Source organism: Erithacus rubecula (assembly GCF_903797595.1).
Source record: "Erithacus rubecula genome assembly, chromosome: 20".
Taxonomy (NCBI): Eukaryota; Metazoa; Chordata; class Aves; order Passeriformes; family Muscicapidae; genus Erithacus; species Erithacus rubecula.
Window position 1 is genome coordinate 2991897 of NC_136672.1, and position 12140 is coordinate 3004036.

At 41.0% G+C, this 12140-nt stretch overlaps 2 protein-coding genes across 8 annotated transcripts in view; one reads left to right on the forward strand and one right to left on the reverse strand.

The window, feature by feature from the left end:
* The window catches only part of B3GNTL1 (UDP-GlcNAc:betaGal beta-1,3-N-acetylglucosaminyltransferase like 1), a 105929-nt gene that overhangs the window by 83540 nt on the left and 10249 nt on the right, over positions 1-12140 (forward strand). For all 7 annotated transcript variants that reach the window (XM_079323524.1, XM_079323523.1, XM_079323528.1 and 4 more), the window contains one exon: positions 4874-5009. In XM_079323524.1, coding sequence (XP_079179650.1) covers positions 4874-5009 — 136 coding nt within the window. The remainder of the gene's footprint in view (positions 1-4873; positions 5010-12140) is intronic.
* Positions 8744-12140, reverse strand: part of TBCD (tubulin folding cofactor D) — a 126496-nt gene continuing 123099 nt past the window's right edge. The window contains exon 39 of the mRNA XM_079323503.1: positions 8744-8905. Within this exon, the coding sequence (XP_079179629.1) occupies positions 8759-8905 (147 nt within the window). The 3' untranslated portion in view covers positions 8744-8758. The remainder of the gene's footprint in view (positions 8906-12140) is intronic.

A 12140-nucleotide genomic window follows, 5' to 3' on the forward strand; every position in this document is an offset into this window, starting at 1 on the left:
TCCCCAGAACGAGTATGATACTGCTCTGCAGAAATAAGCAGAATTACATAATCTATTGGAAACATCTGGTTCCAGGCACTGGAAGCTTCCAGTGTCATGTGAGCAAAGAGGAGCAGGCATTAGTGTGAAACACACATTTGGCTGTTTGAGAGGTGCTCTGAGGCCAGGTCTGGGATCAGTGCTGAGCACAGGAATGCCTCCTTCATTTCCTGCACAAACATACACGGCCAAAAATAGGCAGGAGAGAGGAACAGCCTAACATATTCCTGTAGAGCTGAAATTAAGATGAGGTCAACTGCATTTTTATCTTCTACGCTTGCATTTGGCACTTCAATTAAACATGGAAACTAATGACCTCATTAGATTCTTGAAAAGTAAATGCCATTAACATTGATAGTCTCTGTCTCTCTTAATAAGCCTTTCATGAAAAATAGGCCACAATGCAAACCATGCCTCAGCTAATGACCCGTGACCTGAAGATGAACCCAGACATTAATAGAACCTATTAACAGTGTAAATGTAATAACTCAGTGGGACGATATAGTCCAGCAATTAATAAGTTCACATGAAGTTCAACAGAACAACAACGGCAAAAAAAAATCAGTTTATTCACCAGTATGGCCAAGGTTCAAACAGGATTTATTTCTAAATTTCCTGTGGATGGTAAGGGCCTTGGATTCTGCCTGAAGCACTGGCTGTAGGGGATCTGTTTTTGCAGCTCTCACTGTGGTTATGAAGCTCTCTGCTCCTCCAGCTCTGCTTTGTCCATCAGGTGAGGTTCACCTATCACACAGAGCTCCCAGCCTGCCATCAATAAAGGCTCTGCAAGAGGCTGCTCACTTGGGCAGCTCCTCTTCCTGCCTGGTGTTACCTGAGCACTGTGCAGGGCCAGCACAGGGAGAAAAGGTCAGATTTATGGATCTCTAGTATTTCTGGGGATGGCAATCGATGCCTAAAATTCCAGTACTGCTCAGGATATTGGGCTTGTATTTCTGCATTGCTCAAGTACTTGTACATCTGTCTTTGCTCTGTGGATTCACTTATGTGGCCTCGCTGGGGGAAGGAGGGGAAAGGCAGTGCAGCAATATGGCGAGGTTTGACTGAGCTCAGACATTAAATCATCTTGCTTTTATTGTCACATTATCTTTCATTTCAAAATAGGAGTAGAGCAGATGTTTCTTGACTCCTGAATTCAGTCAGTAGGTCACCACACATTTTTAACAGAGCTCCATTGTTGCATTGCTTGGGTGGATGGTCTGGTAATAACTACTTGGGGCTGAGGAACACACGGCGTAGTCATTCTCACCCTCTGCATGAATACCCTCGTTTCACTCCTACTGAATTTTGGCTCCTCTTCTTCCTCCCAGGCTCCATAACTGATGAGCATTGAGGGGCCACAGCAAGTGAGATCTTAGGGGAATCATGTAAGCCTCAGAAATGACATTTTGAGTGGAAATACTTCTAACATTTCTTTTACAATGTTGGGACAACAAAGCGAAAGGAATGGGGGAAATAATGTAATTCAAGACTTGGGGTCAAGAAAGAGCGTTAGGATATGGGCACAAAGTTGTACAGTGAGAAGAATTTTCTCCCACCTTCTGGCTGAGAAAAATCTTCTGAACTGAATACAGGCTTGGACATGGTACTAAAGGCTGCTGCAAGTTGCTTCCTCTAATCTTTTCTGAGATGGGTAGGAACAGCCATCTTGATCTGGGGTGATGCAGAGCAATAATACCTCCTAGGTTTTGCTGGTGGCTGTGAATATGTAATAATGCATAATCTGAAAATAGCTGTGAGAATCATCTCTGAGCAGTGGTTTGTGCAACCTCTAGATCGTTTCAGGCATTTTCTTTAATTACCCTCTGCACGTTGCTACAGCTCCTGTCTGGTGCACCTGCACTGGCTGGTGAAGGATGGGAAAATGGCATTCCCTTCTCCCTGGAGGCAGGAATCCCAGTTATCTGCTCTGGAAACAGCAAAAAAATGTGGCAAATTAGGTGAACCGGAAACCTGAAGGGAATAACCGAAACTCTCTCCTTTGACACCTGTAAACTCCCTTTTGCCCCAGCCTGTGGGATTGTTTGTGCAGAGTGAGTTCTCACAAGGATGAAGCCTGTGACTGTCACTCTAAAGCTCAGTCACAAATTCTCCCCTCAGTTCTGTGTTTATCTGACATCTCAGCTTGCTACTGTTACAAGTATTTCAGGGTTAATTCAAGACTTCAAAGTGTTTGATGTAACTTTATTTTTTCTTTGAAAACACACAATATGGAGGTGTGAGCTTCAAATGCTTTTCTGTGGGCATTGTCATAAGAATGTCTCAGAGTGATGCAAGCAAAAAATCCCAACTGTGGGGCATATGGGCTTTGTTTTTACAAGCCACAGTACATATTTTAAAAAGTTTTGTATTGGTGTTAAATGAAGCTGTCTGACAATATTCTTGTGGTTGAACAAGAACCCAGTTAATTTGGAGTTTAATACCTTTCATACCCTTCTATTTCAGAGTTCTCTTACAAGCTTTCCCCACTTGCTTTCCCAGGATAACATTGATAGGTGAGATGAGTCAGTGAGTCTGCTTCAGTCTGAAATCTTCCCAGATGACTGACAATACTGAGATTTGGTCTGATTGAATTTTACCTCAGTAGGTACAGAAGCTCTCATGGCCTAGAAAGCAACCTCCAGCTGTCTGGAGAAACCAATCCTGCTGTGCTGGGACATCCATCTCCATGAAAATAAAAACATCTTTTTAAACCTGGAGGTGGATTGCAGTGTTTACACTGCACCTAGAAATTAGTTATGCCTTGTAATGCCTGGATTTTTACTTTAGCTTTCTTAATGTTGCAAACTCAAGTGGAAAAGAAACTTGCCAGTTTCACTCAAGCCAACAGAACACATTCTGAAGTTCCTTTGCAATGTAATATGGTGTTATCCTTCTGAAGTCACTTTTCAAAGGAAAATCACTTTTTAAACCTTTCCATTTATATGCAAAGCAATAATCTTCCTTTTTAGAAGCACGCAGAAGCTCTGTAATGTCTAGTAAAGTAATCCTGGAAAAATACGTGGCCTTCATATTTTGTTCCTTAAACTTTCCTCCTGGGAATACAGTATGCTCTCATGAACATGGAAAAAGGCAAGTGTCAAAGGATGCCAGCAGCAGTTAAAGCTTTGCAGCAGGAATGCATCTTGTGGTTGCATTAGAAGAGATTTTTGATCAAATCCAAGAATTTCTTTTTCTCCATTAGTCGAAATGCTGGTGCAGAGCCATCCCATTTGAAACTTTTATTTGTGCACGAGGTCTTTTCCAAGTTATCACACCAGGATCAGGGATGAAGTGCTGAGCAGGATCTGGCTGTGCTGAAGTGAAGTGGGGTCACTGGGTCCTCTGAGGGACCTCAGAACATAACTCAGGGATGTGAAGGAGTGATGCAAATAAGCAAATGGAAAACCCTGTTTGAAGATTGCCTTAAATAAGGAGACACCACTAGGGATTCATCAGAATTTCCTGGGAGAGAAAGTTACAGCTCAAGGTGCCTTGTTCAAGAGATGCAGGTTTGCAAGGTTCATTAGTCAAATTGAGGAAATCAATTTTTTCTCTCTAGGAAACTGTTTAATAAATCTGGGTGGGTTCCTAGTTAATGAATATTAAATGAATGCTGGAAATAATGCAGATGTTTTTGACAGCAGGCAGGTTTTTTTTAATCCATGATAAATGTTGTAGTCATAAATATTACATTATAGGGTAGAACACACACACTCAAACGTGAAAAAATGCTGCAGTTGTCCAAGTAGATTTGCCAGTTGGGAGAAATGGACCATGAACAAACTGCTTTCCTTGACGTTGTTTTCTCTTTCTGAGAACCTGTCTTGAATTTGTTGAAGATTTCAGCAGATCTTCAGTATCTCAGGCTTTGGCTGGTCTCTTGCTGTGGATGGTTCCAGACCCATGGGATTTGTCATTTGATATTAGTGTCACCCTCAACCACTTGACTTAACTATATTGTAGAAGTTATCCCAAAGATGAAGAGTTAAAGGTGTAATTGCACACAGACATCTGCCAGTTTGCTTTTTTCCAAAAGCATGTTTTAAAAAGTTCTATGAGGCATACTTCTTTTAAAAGGAAACAAAAATCCCACTGCTTTTTGTTGCTAGAAATGCAGTTTCTTATGAAAATTGCATTCAAATAAAGGGACAGTCACATTTCTCTCATTGCCAAATAATACTTGGGAACTTTTACAGTTAAATCTGTCTTATTTGGTCTGAAATGTGTGTGTGTGCAGGTTGGTCAGTGTGGATGGGGTAACAAGTGGGACTGTGCAGCTCAGAGATTGTTGCTGCAGGAGGATTCAGAGCTTTGATACCCAAGATGACACATCCCTCACTGTGCTGTGCTGCTGGGAAAGCTGGGCTTCTAAACCTGTGAGATTCCAACTTCACATCAGGAGAATGATCCCGTGGGCAGATGGAACAGCAGGAGCTCAGCTGGGCTTCAGGAGATGCTTTGCCTGTGTCACTGCAGGGTTCTAGAGCAGTTCATAGATGAGTACAGGTGTGGGAAGGAGTGAATTTCATTATCACAGCTGCAGCTTTCATATTCTTGTGATCTGGGAGGGTTCTTGAAAATACAAGTTGTTTAACTACTGCTTCATATCTATCTGAATTTTTGTCTGAGAACTTCCACAGAATTTCTTTTCTACATTTCCCTCAGAAATTTCCATCTAATGTTTTGATGTTGTTTTTTTGTTTTGTTTTTTTTTTAATTATATGAATCACTTTAGTCAGGTTTACACATAGGTGAGTGTGTGCATGTGCATATAAGTCTATGATAATGCTACAACTTTTAGGAGTCAAAATCTGCCCTTTTTCCAACTCTGCAGAGGCACCATCTGGAATCACCGGGTCAGGTTTCTTGAGGACAGAGTCCTGAGCTCCTGGACATCATTCACCATTTGGAATGCTGGCAAGCAAGGCAAGAAGCTCTACAGAAGCTTGTCACCAGCTAATCAGAAAAAGGTGAGCTGGAAAGTAACATTTGTACAAACCCACTTCTTCATATGCCCCCATGATGCTTCTCATCTAACACAGCACAATTCTTATAAGATATTTTATTCCCTAAGTGCTAGTTGATGATTAATACAAACTGGGGTAATTCTTGATATTCTGTGTGATGTATTTCTTTGTTTAAAATGCCATGATATTTTATTTATGGTGGATGTGGAGAGCAAGAAATGCACCATGTTCCTGCTAAGCACAGCAGTGGGTGAGACACAGCTGTAGTGGGCAGGTGCTCAGGGTGAGTGGAGCAACTCTTTATTTGGGTTGTCTGGTACTGAACTGCCTTGTCCAGGGTCATCCATACCTTTATAATATTTGCCCAGCTCCAAAGTGGACACTGGACACATCCCTGGTCACTGTGACTCCCCTTGGAAAGCTTGATTGCCAAAAAAAGGGCTTGGTGTGGGCTGAATGGGTGAGAAGAAACTGCTGGACGTGACTGTCTCATTCACAATCAGCTGAAAATGCTTATATTTGGCAATGGCAGATATTTCCCAGGATAGATTTGTCCAAAAGTCTAAATACCTTATTTTTATAGCATTTTCTTGTGTGCAATTACTTTGTGTTAACTAAAGGCTTTAGGCCTAATGTCAAATGGCTGTTTCTTAGAAAAAGCCACAGAACATTCATTTTATTGCTGCATGTGTTTTTCTTTTCTTAAGAATATGGATGGGAAGACAAAATGACAAATACATATAAAAACCTGATTAATGTTGTGCCCCTCAGACCACACACATATAAAAAAAATAGAAGACATTTGTATACACATAGTTAAAATTACTGAATAGGCATGGGAGACTCTCAGACAGCAAATGTACAAAGCAAAAACTGAGCTGAATTTCCTGCTTGATATTCCAGTGCCATCCCTCAGTCATTGCCATCACATGGCAGTGGGTGAGCTGTATGAAAATACATTAAATGCTGTGAATCACTTGCTTCATTCAGAGAGGACAGACCTGTCCATTAAATATGATTTTGTCTTGGTCATGCAGTGCAGTGTGTACCAGATTTTTGAGGGTTTATGGAAATATTCTCTGTCATTACTGTTTGCTGAGCACCTTTGGAATTTCACTGACTGATTATGGCCACTGAGCAACCACTGTACCTCTCTCTCTTGGAAATTAGGAAAATTTGAAAATAAATTCCAGGGGAAGGGATGGCAGCTTGTCTGATAGATTTTTGAGATGCTGCAGAAAAAATAGACCATATTGGGTTTGTGGTGATGTCTCACCATCTCAGGTGTTGGGATTTTGTTTGATTTGCTTTTCTAGCTTTCTTTGTACCTAGCCAAATGGAAATTGGTGCTGGGACAGAGCCTCTCCCTGGCTTTGGGGTACATCTGCCACCTCCAGGACTTCCCATCCCATTCAACACAGAGTGACAACTTCTGTCACAGCAGAGGGGATTAAAAATCAAGAGAAAAACAATATTATTGGGGTTCTGCCCAAGACCCCAAGCCCAGCTCCTCTCCTGGGGAATCAGCTCCTGCTGACCTTCCCAGAATGTTTGCTGTGGCACTGCTCAGCCTGGCTCACAGTTCTGCTCCTGTCAAGGTTACAACTGCACATTCCAGCCTGCTTTGGTGGATATTGGAATTCTGCACTGAGCATTCACCCCTGAGTTTCTGCTGCCAGGTGCAATTGCAGAAGCCAAATGTGGCTCAGTTTGCACAGGTACTGCAGAAAAGTGCTGCAGAATGCAGGCACAGTGATCCTTTACACCTGCACAGAGCAATCAAACCATCCCTCAGTCTGATGTGCTGCCTGAAATATTCAGGGGCCTTCTCAGTAACAAACAAAGATAAATTGCTTCAGAAAAGGACTTGTGTCTTCCTAGGTGAGATAGAGGCTTTTGGATGGCTGATTCCTGGGTAAATCAGTGTTCTCTGTAGTGATTGAAGCACTAATTTTATGTATCTGTTCAGATTCATTGTGATTGGCACTGTAATTTCCTAACTTTTCCAAAAGTGAGATCCTAAGTCTGTCCATCTCAGCCAGGACTGAAGCTTAAATGATATCCTTGTGTTTCATAGCAGTCACTGGCAAAAGGCTCTAGAAGTAGGGAAATCATCTGACTTCTCCAAGAGCTTTTCAAAGGATTATGCTGTGGGACTTTCAGAATATAAATTCATATAATTTGCAGTGGGTAATTCATGGCAGTTTCCATTTTATTCCAAATGAATAACAGTAAAAGGCCAGTAGAGAAACTCCATATTCTACTTTTCCTCAAAAATCCTCCAGGTATTTTGTGTCTAATCTGCAACTCCTGCCAAAGACTCTGAAATCCCATATGAACAAAGGTTGTAAATAGTTGTTGCTTCATCCTTTCCAGTCCTAAAAACAATAAAATGCTTTTCCTGTCTCACCCTTTGCAACCAACATAAAAAGATTTAAGTTTTCATATATTCTGTTAATTCTGTTAATTATGTGAACACCAGAGATTTAATATCAGTTTGAATCTGCAAGTGGAATCTTGTGTTGTCTTGTAAATAAAAGGAGACCCTGAGATATGAATTCATCAATTATGCAAATTAGACACCTTTAAAACACAGTTCCAAAAGCCCCTCATGTAAAAGATGGTGTATTACCTCTATATAATTACCATTTTCTCCTCTTGAAGGTCCAGTTGTGTAAATCTTAAAAGGTCCCATACCCTTGAAATGCAGGTAGCATTGCCAAAATCAGCTGTATAATTTAACTAAGATTTAACTAAATATATGTATGCTTTGTTTATTAAATTAATGTGACAAGTATATTCTGTTATTTAATTATTATATAGATAATCATAATGACAATTATTATTTGTATACATAAAAATCTATTAAAGTGTAAAACTAACTAAGACTAAATTTAGACAGAGTATAGCTGTCTAAACTTAATTGTAGTTTGTTTTATAATTTTAACTCAGTTTAGGCTGCTGAAAATTTCACTTTTATTGAGATGCAGAATTTCATTAAATGTCCTAACTGACTTTGGCTGGACTGTCACTGCAGGATTGTTTTCTCAATTGGCACCAAGTACCTGTAGAAAATTTGGGACACATACTCCTAGGATAAATAATAACACCTCCCCCAAAAAACTCCTACTACTACAGCTTGTATTATTTAGTAATTTTGAAACAAACCTAAATCCTCAGGAAGATAAATAAATTGAACTGACAGGCTTAGGGTGTGTAAGAAAACAGCTTTTTCAAAAAAAAAGGAATGTTTGTAGTATTTTTAGAACCTGGTAAACAAAGCAGTTGCATTTCTTATGCTGACAGGGTCTTTATGGGATGTTTGAAAAGCTCAGCTCTGCCCTGTGCCCAAGAGTTTTGTTTCTTAGAAAACAAAATTCAGGCAATTCCAGGAAGCAGCAGTCTGCCTATGTTCATACTCACTAACAAATTATTACTTTAGTTTGTTTGGAAAACAGTGTGAATGTGAATTATGGTTATGTTAAAAGAGGAAAGGACACCTCAGCAATTCTCCCTCTGTATGGTGAATATTAAAATGATGCTTTGTCTCCAAAGGGCTCAGGCAAAAATCCAAGGTTCAGTATTTTTGCTAAACAGCAACACACGAAAAAAATTATTCCACTAGTAGGTTTTTTATATGAATTAATTATCATGATCTCAGTATTCTTAGGGAAATTCTGCTTCCTGGCTGTCCCCTTCTTGATTCACACTGCTGCCAGTGGTTCAGTATTAGCATTTCTGCAAGAATGAAGTCAAACAGACCTTTTTTTGTTTAAAACATATCCGTTGTGTCTATAATTTGCAGCTGAAGATGGAAACCAAATGTTTTTGGGATGCTTCATGTGCCTGGAGGGTTTCTGAGCTGTCTTGTCTGCTCTTTTATTCTCCATCAAATTGAGCTAAAAGGAGAACTTAAGCATTTCCATTTCGTGTCATTTCCGAGGGCTGCAAATAGAATTCCAGTGGCTCATGGAAAAGCAGGGAAAGCACCAAATGAGCAGCAGCCCATTAGTGGGCTGGAAACAGGGCTGGAAACAGCCCTAGCTGCTGGTGGCAAACAGAAAAAGTATTTTCAAGGCCCTTTTTCCATTTCCAGAGTCATTTGTGGGTTTCCCTTTGCCTTTTTCCAAGAGCAGCATCACCAAACCTTGTGTTGCAGCTCTGGTCCTTCAGCTCAGTCCCACAGCCAAGGAATGTTCAAGTTTTGTAGCATTGTAACCATTCCATAAAAGTGTGAGTGGGACTGTCAGAACCTGGGGAGGGGACATGGAAAGCAAAGAAACATGAATAAAAGGAAGAATATTGCACCCACCTCAGCAGTGGAATGGCAGTGTGAAAGCAAGTTAAAAACCTCCAGAACAAGGAGAGAGATGAAATTTGAAACTTTGACTTAAGTCCAGGTATAAAACACCCAAAAATGGCATGGGGTAAATCAAGGCTTCATTTTGGACTGTAGTGAATAGTTCTTGGCCAGGAAATCTCCCTGCTCTTCCCATGTGGTTTTTTGCAGGCTCTGTTTTGTCAGCACAGAGCTGTGCACACCCAAAACATGCCTGGCATCACTCAGACTTACTCTGTAGGGATGAGTCTGTGCAGTGAGCTCCCACACCTATGGAGGCAGGTGTATGTTGGACATGTGAGGGAAATGTTTTATGTCCAGTGTTTAGCAGCTTATTTTGCATGTTGGATTCTGGTGTTAAAATTCTCCAGTGACTTTTCTGTGGATAAGTGCAAGAGGGGGAAGCTGCTGCTGTTTTCAGTGGGATGGTGTCTAAATGGAATAATGAAAAGCATTTTGGGATTCAAAGATATCCACAACTTCTGTCCTGGCTGTAGTGCTGAAGAGGTGAAATAAAAGCAGGTCCTGATACAGAAAACCACTCAGGTTGTGAGTGGTGCTTGCTGGTTCATGTCATGGCAGGAGCTGCTCATGCCTCTGTGTGTCTCCTCTCCTCTTTGCCACGAGCTGTGTCTCTTTAAACTTGCATTGTAATGCTCTCAGTTACTTTGTTTGGACAGGAATGGCCAAAATTGATTTTGCTTTTGCAGAGATGTATATTAACATGCTCCCACAAGCTTCAATGAAGGAATTACAAATATAAGAATTAACAGGGTTCACTAGAAGTTTAAAACAGATGGGGATTGCATGAGATGTGGAGGGAATGCAGCAGGGAAGACCTGTGGGATTTTGTAGGGTTTGCAGGTTGTCTCTGAAGGTGACTCTGAAGACACCAGCTGATGTTGTGAGGAGGGAGAAGTCACAGCATGCAGGTGACCATTTGTTGAAAGGGTTTTCCAGTTTTCTGTCAGGTTATTCACTCTCCCATGTGAAACTGTCTCTCATGTCCTTCCATCTCAGACCCTGAGAATGTGCTGATTGCAGGTTGTTGTTACAGACCCAAACCAAACCACAGGTGAAAATAAGATGGGGAAATAAAACCCTGTGAAGATCATTCACCATAAAAGGACATCATTAAGCTGATGAAATCATTCAGTTTTCCATTATGAAATCAGAGTGGAATGGGAAGTGTGAGGAAACATTCTCTGCAGTAGCCAACCAGTCACACAGGAAACAAACAATTTAATTGTTGTGTAATCCCAGCAGAGCTCAAACAGGCAGGTAGTCCCAGCTGCACCCAAGGCACTCTTCTGCCTTTCCTGCTCCTTCAGTGCCTTCCCAGCCTGTGCCTAGAGGAGGATCTGCTGCCCATTAATCTCCTTTTCCCCAGGGAGGTCTGATAGCCCCAGCCTGGCCCTGCAGAGCCCTGTGTTTATTAGGAAGAGCCAGCCAGAGAAGGGCTTTTATCTCCCTCAAACGTGTCTTCCCCACCAGAGGTTGTTTCTGAATAAATCTCTTATCTTCTGGGCTATGTAAACTTTCTCTTACAAGGGAGAAGGCAATTTCTCCTTTTCCCCTTACACCACTGTTAATGGAAGTTGCAATCCATATTTATAAAAGTGACTTGCAGTAGTTCCATAGCTTGCCTCTAGCACATACCCAGCTGTCCCTTCCAGTTTTGAGCTGAGAGAATTATCAGTGTTCTTTCCTTTGGAAATTTTGTAATTGTGCAGATTTTTATGCAAGTGATGTTAAAAAAAAACACCTATGTCATAATTAATATATTTCAGTAACACTGAAATGTGATCTGAGGACTCAGTGGTGTCATCCTGTCAGAGGTATTGCCAAAGAGTAATTTTGCTAAAAGGAGAGGGGGGGAAAAAAAGCAAATTGAAACTCTTTTATGGCTTTATAATTCATGGTTTCTCACAGGGAGGCAGGAGTTCATGTGTGGATAGATGTCCTTCATAAAAGCTACAAGAAAGAAGCCCATTAATGCAGGAAAATAAATAGGTGTCTCTGGGTTTATGCTGATAGTGTATAAAGTAAATAACTCCCATAAGCCTGATGCCCTGACTTCTCCTTATAGGATAAACAACTGTGCCTAAGTCCTGTATTTAGACTCCAAACATAGCTTTGCTTTAATTGGAAAATAAATAGTGTGTGTCAGAAAAATAGTTGACTTACATTTTGGCCACCCACATGGTGTGCAGCCTGCAGAAAAATCACCCATTCAAGTCTGACCTGTTTTACACTACTGTAAATACCAGATCTAAGCTGCCTGAATCCATTGAGAATTATCCAGGGAAATACCTCAGTGATGACAAAAAAGGTTTGAGCTCTTTCCATCTTCCAAGGGAAATTTGTCACAGACTCACCTGTGTTATTTTTTTCACTAAGGGGTTTTTGTGGGGGTGTTCTGGGGGCTGGGGAGTCACTGTGGAAAAGGGCAGAGTTTTCTACACCCAGAAATTTGGGTGATGGCCAGGGTTGGGAGGAAGGATTAGAATTAATGGCAATTTAGTGATACAAGAAGTGTCTTTGGAGAGAGACTGTTTACAAGGGGATGTAGTGACAGGACAAGGAGAAATGGTTTTAAACTGACAGAGATTGAGATTGGATATTAGGGAGAAATTGATCCATGCTGAGAGGTCCAGGCACCAGTCAGGGGTTTCTGGGTTATAACAAACTGAGGGTGAACAGTGAGACTTTCCAGCACAGATCTTGCAGCTGAATTCTCAGTTACTGACAGACAAGTGTAAATAGAATTTCACTTTACCTTGTGTGTTTTGGTA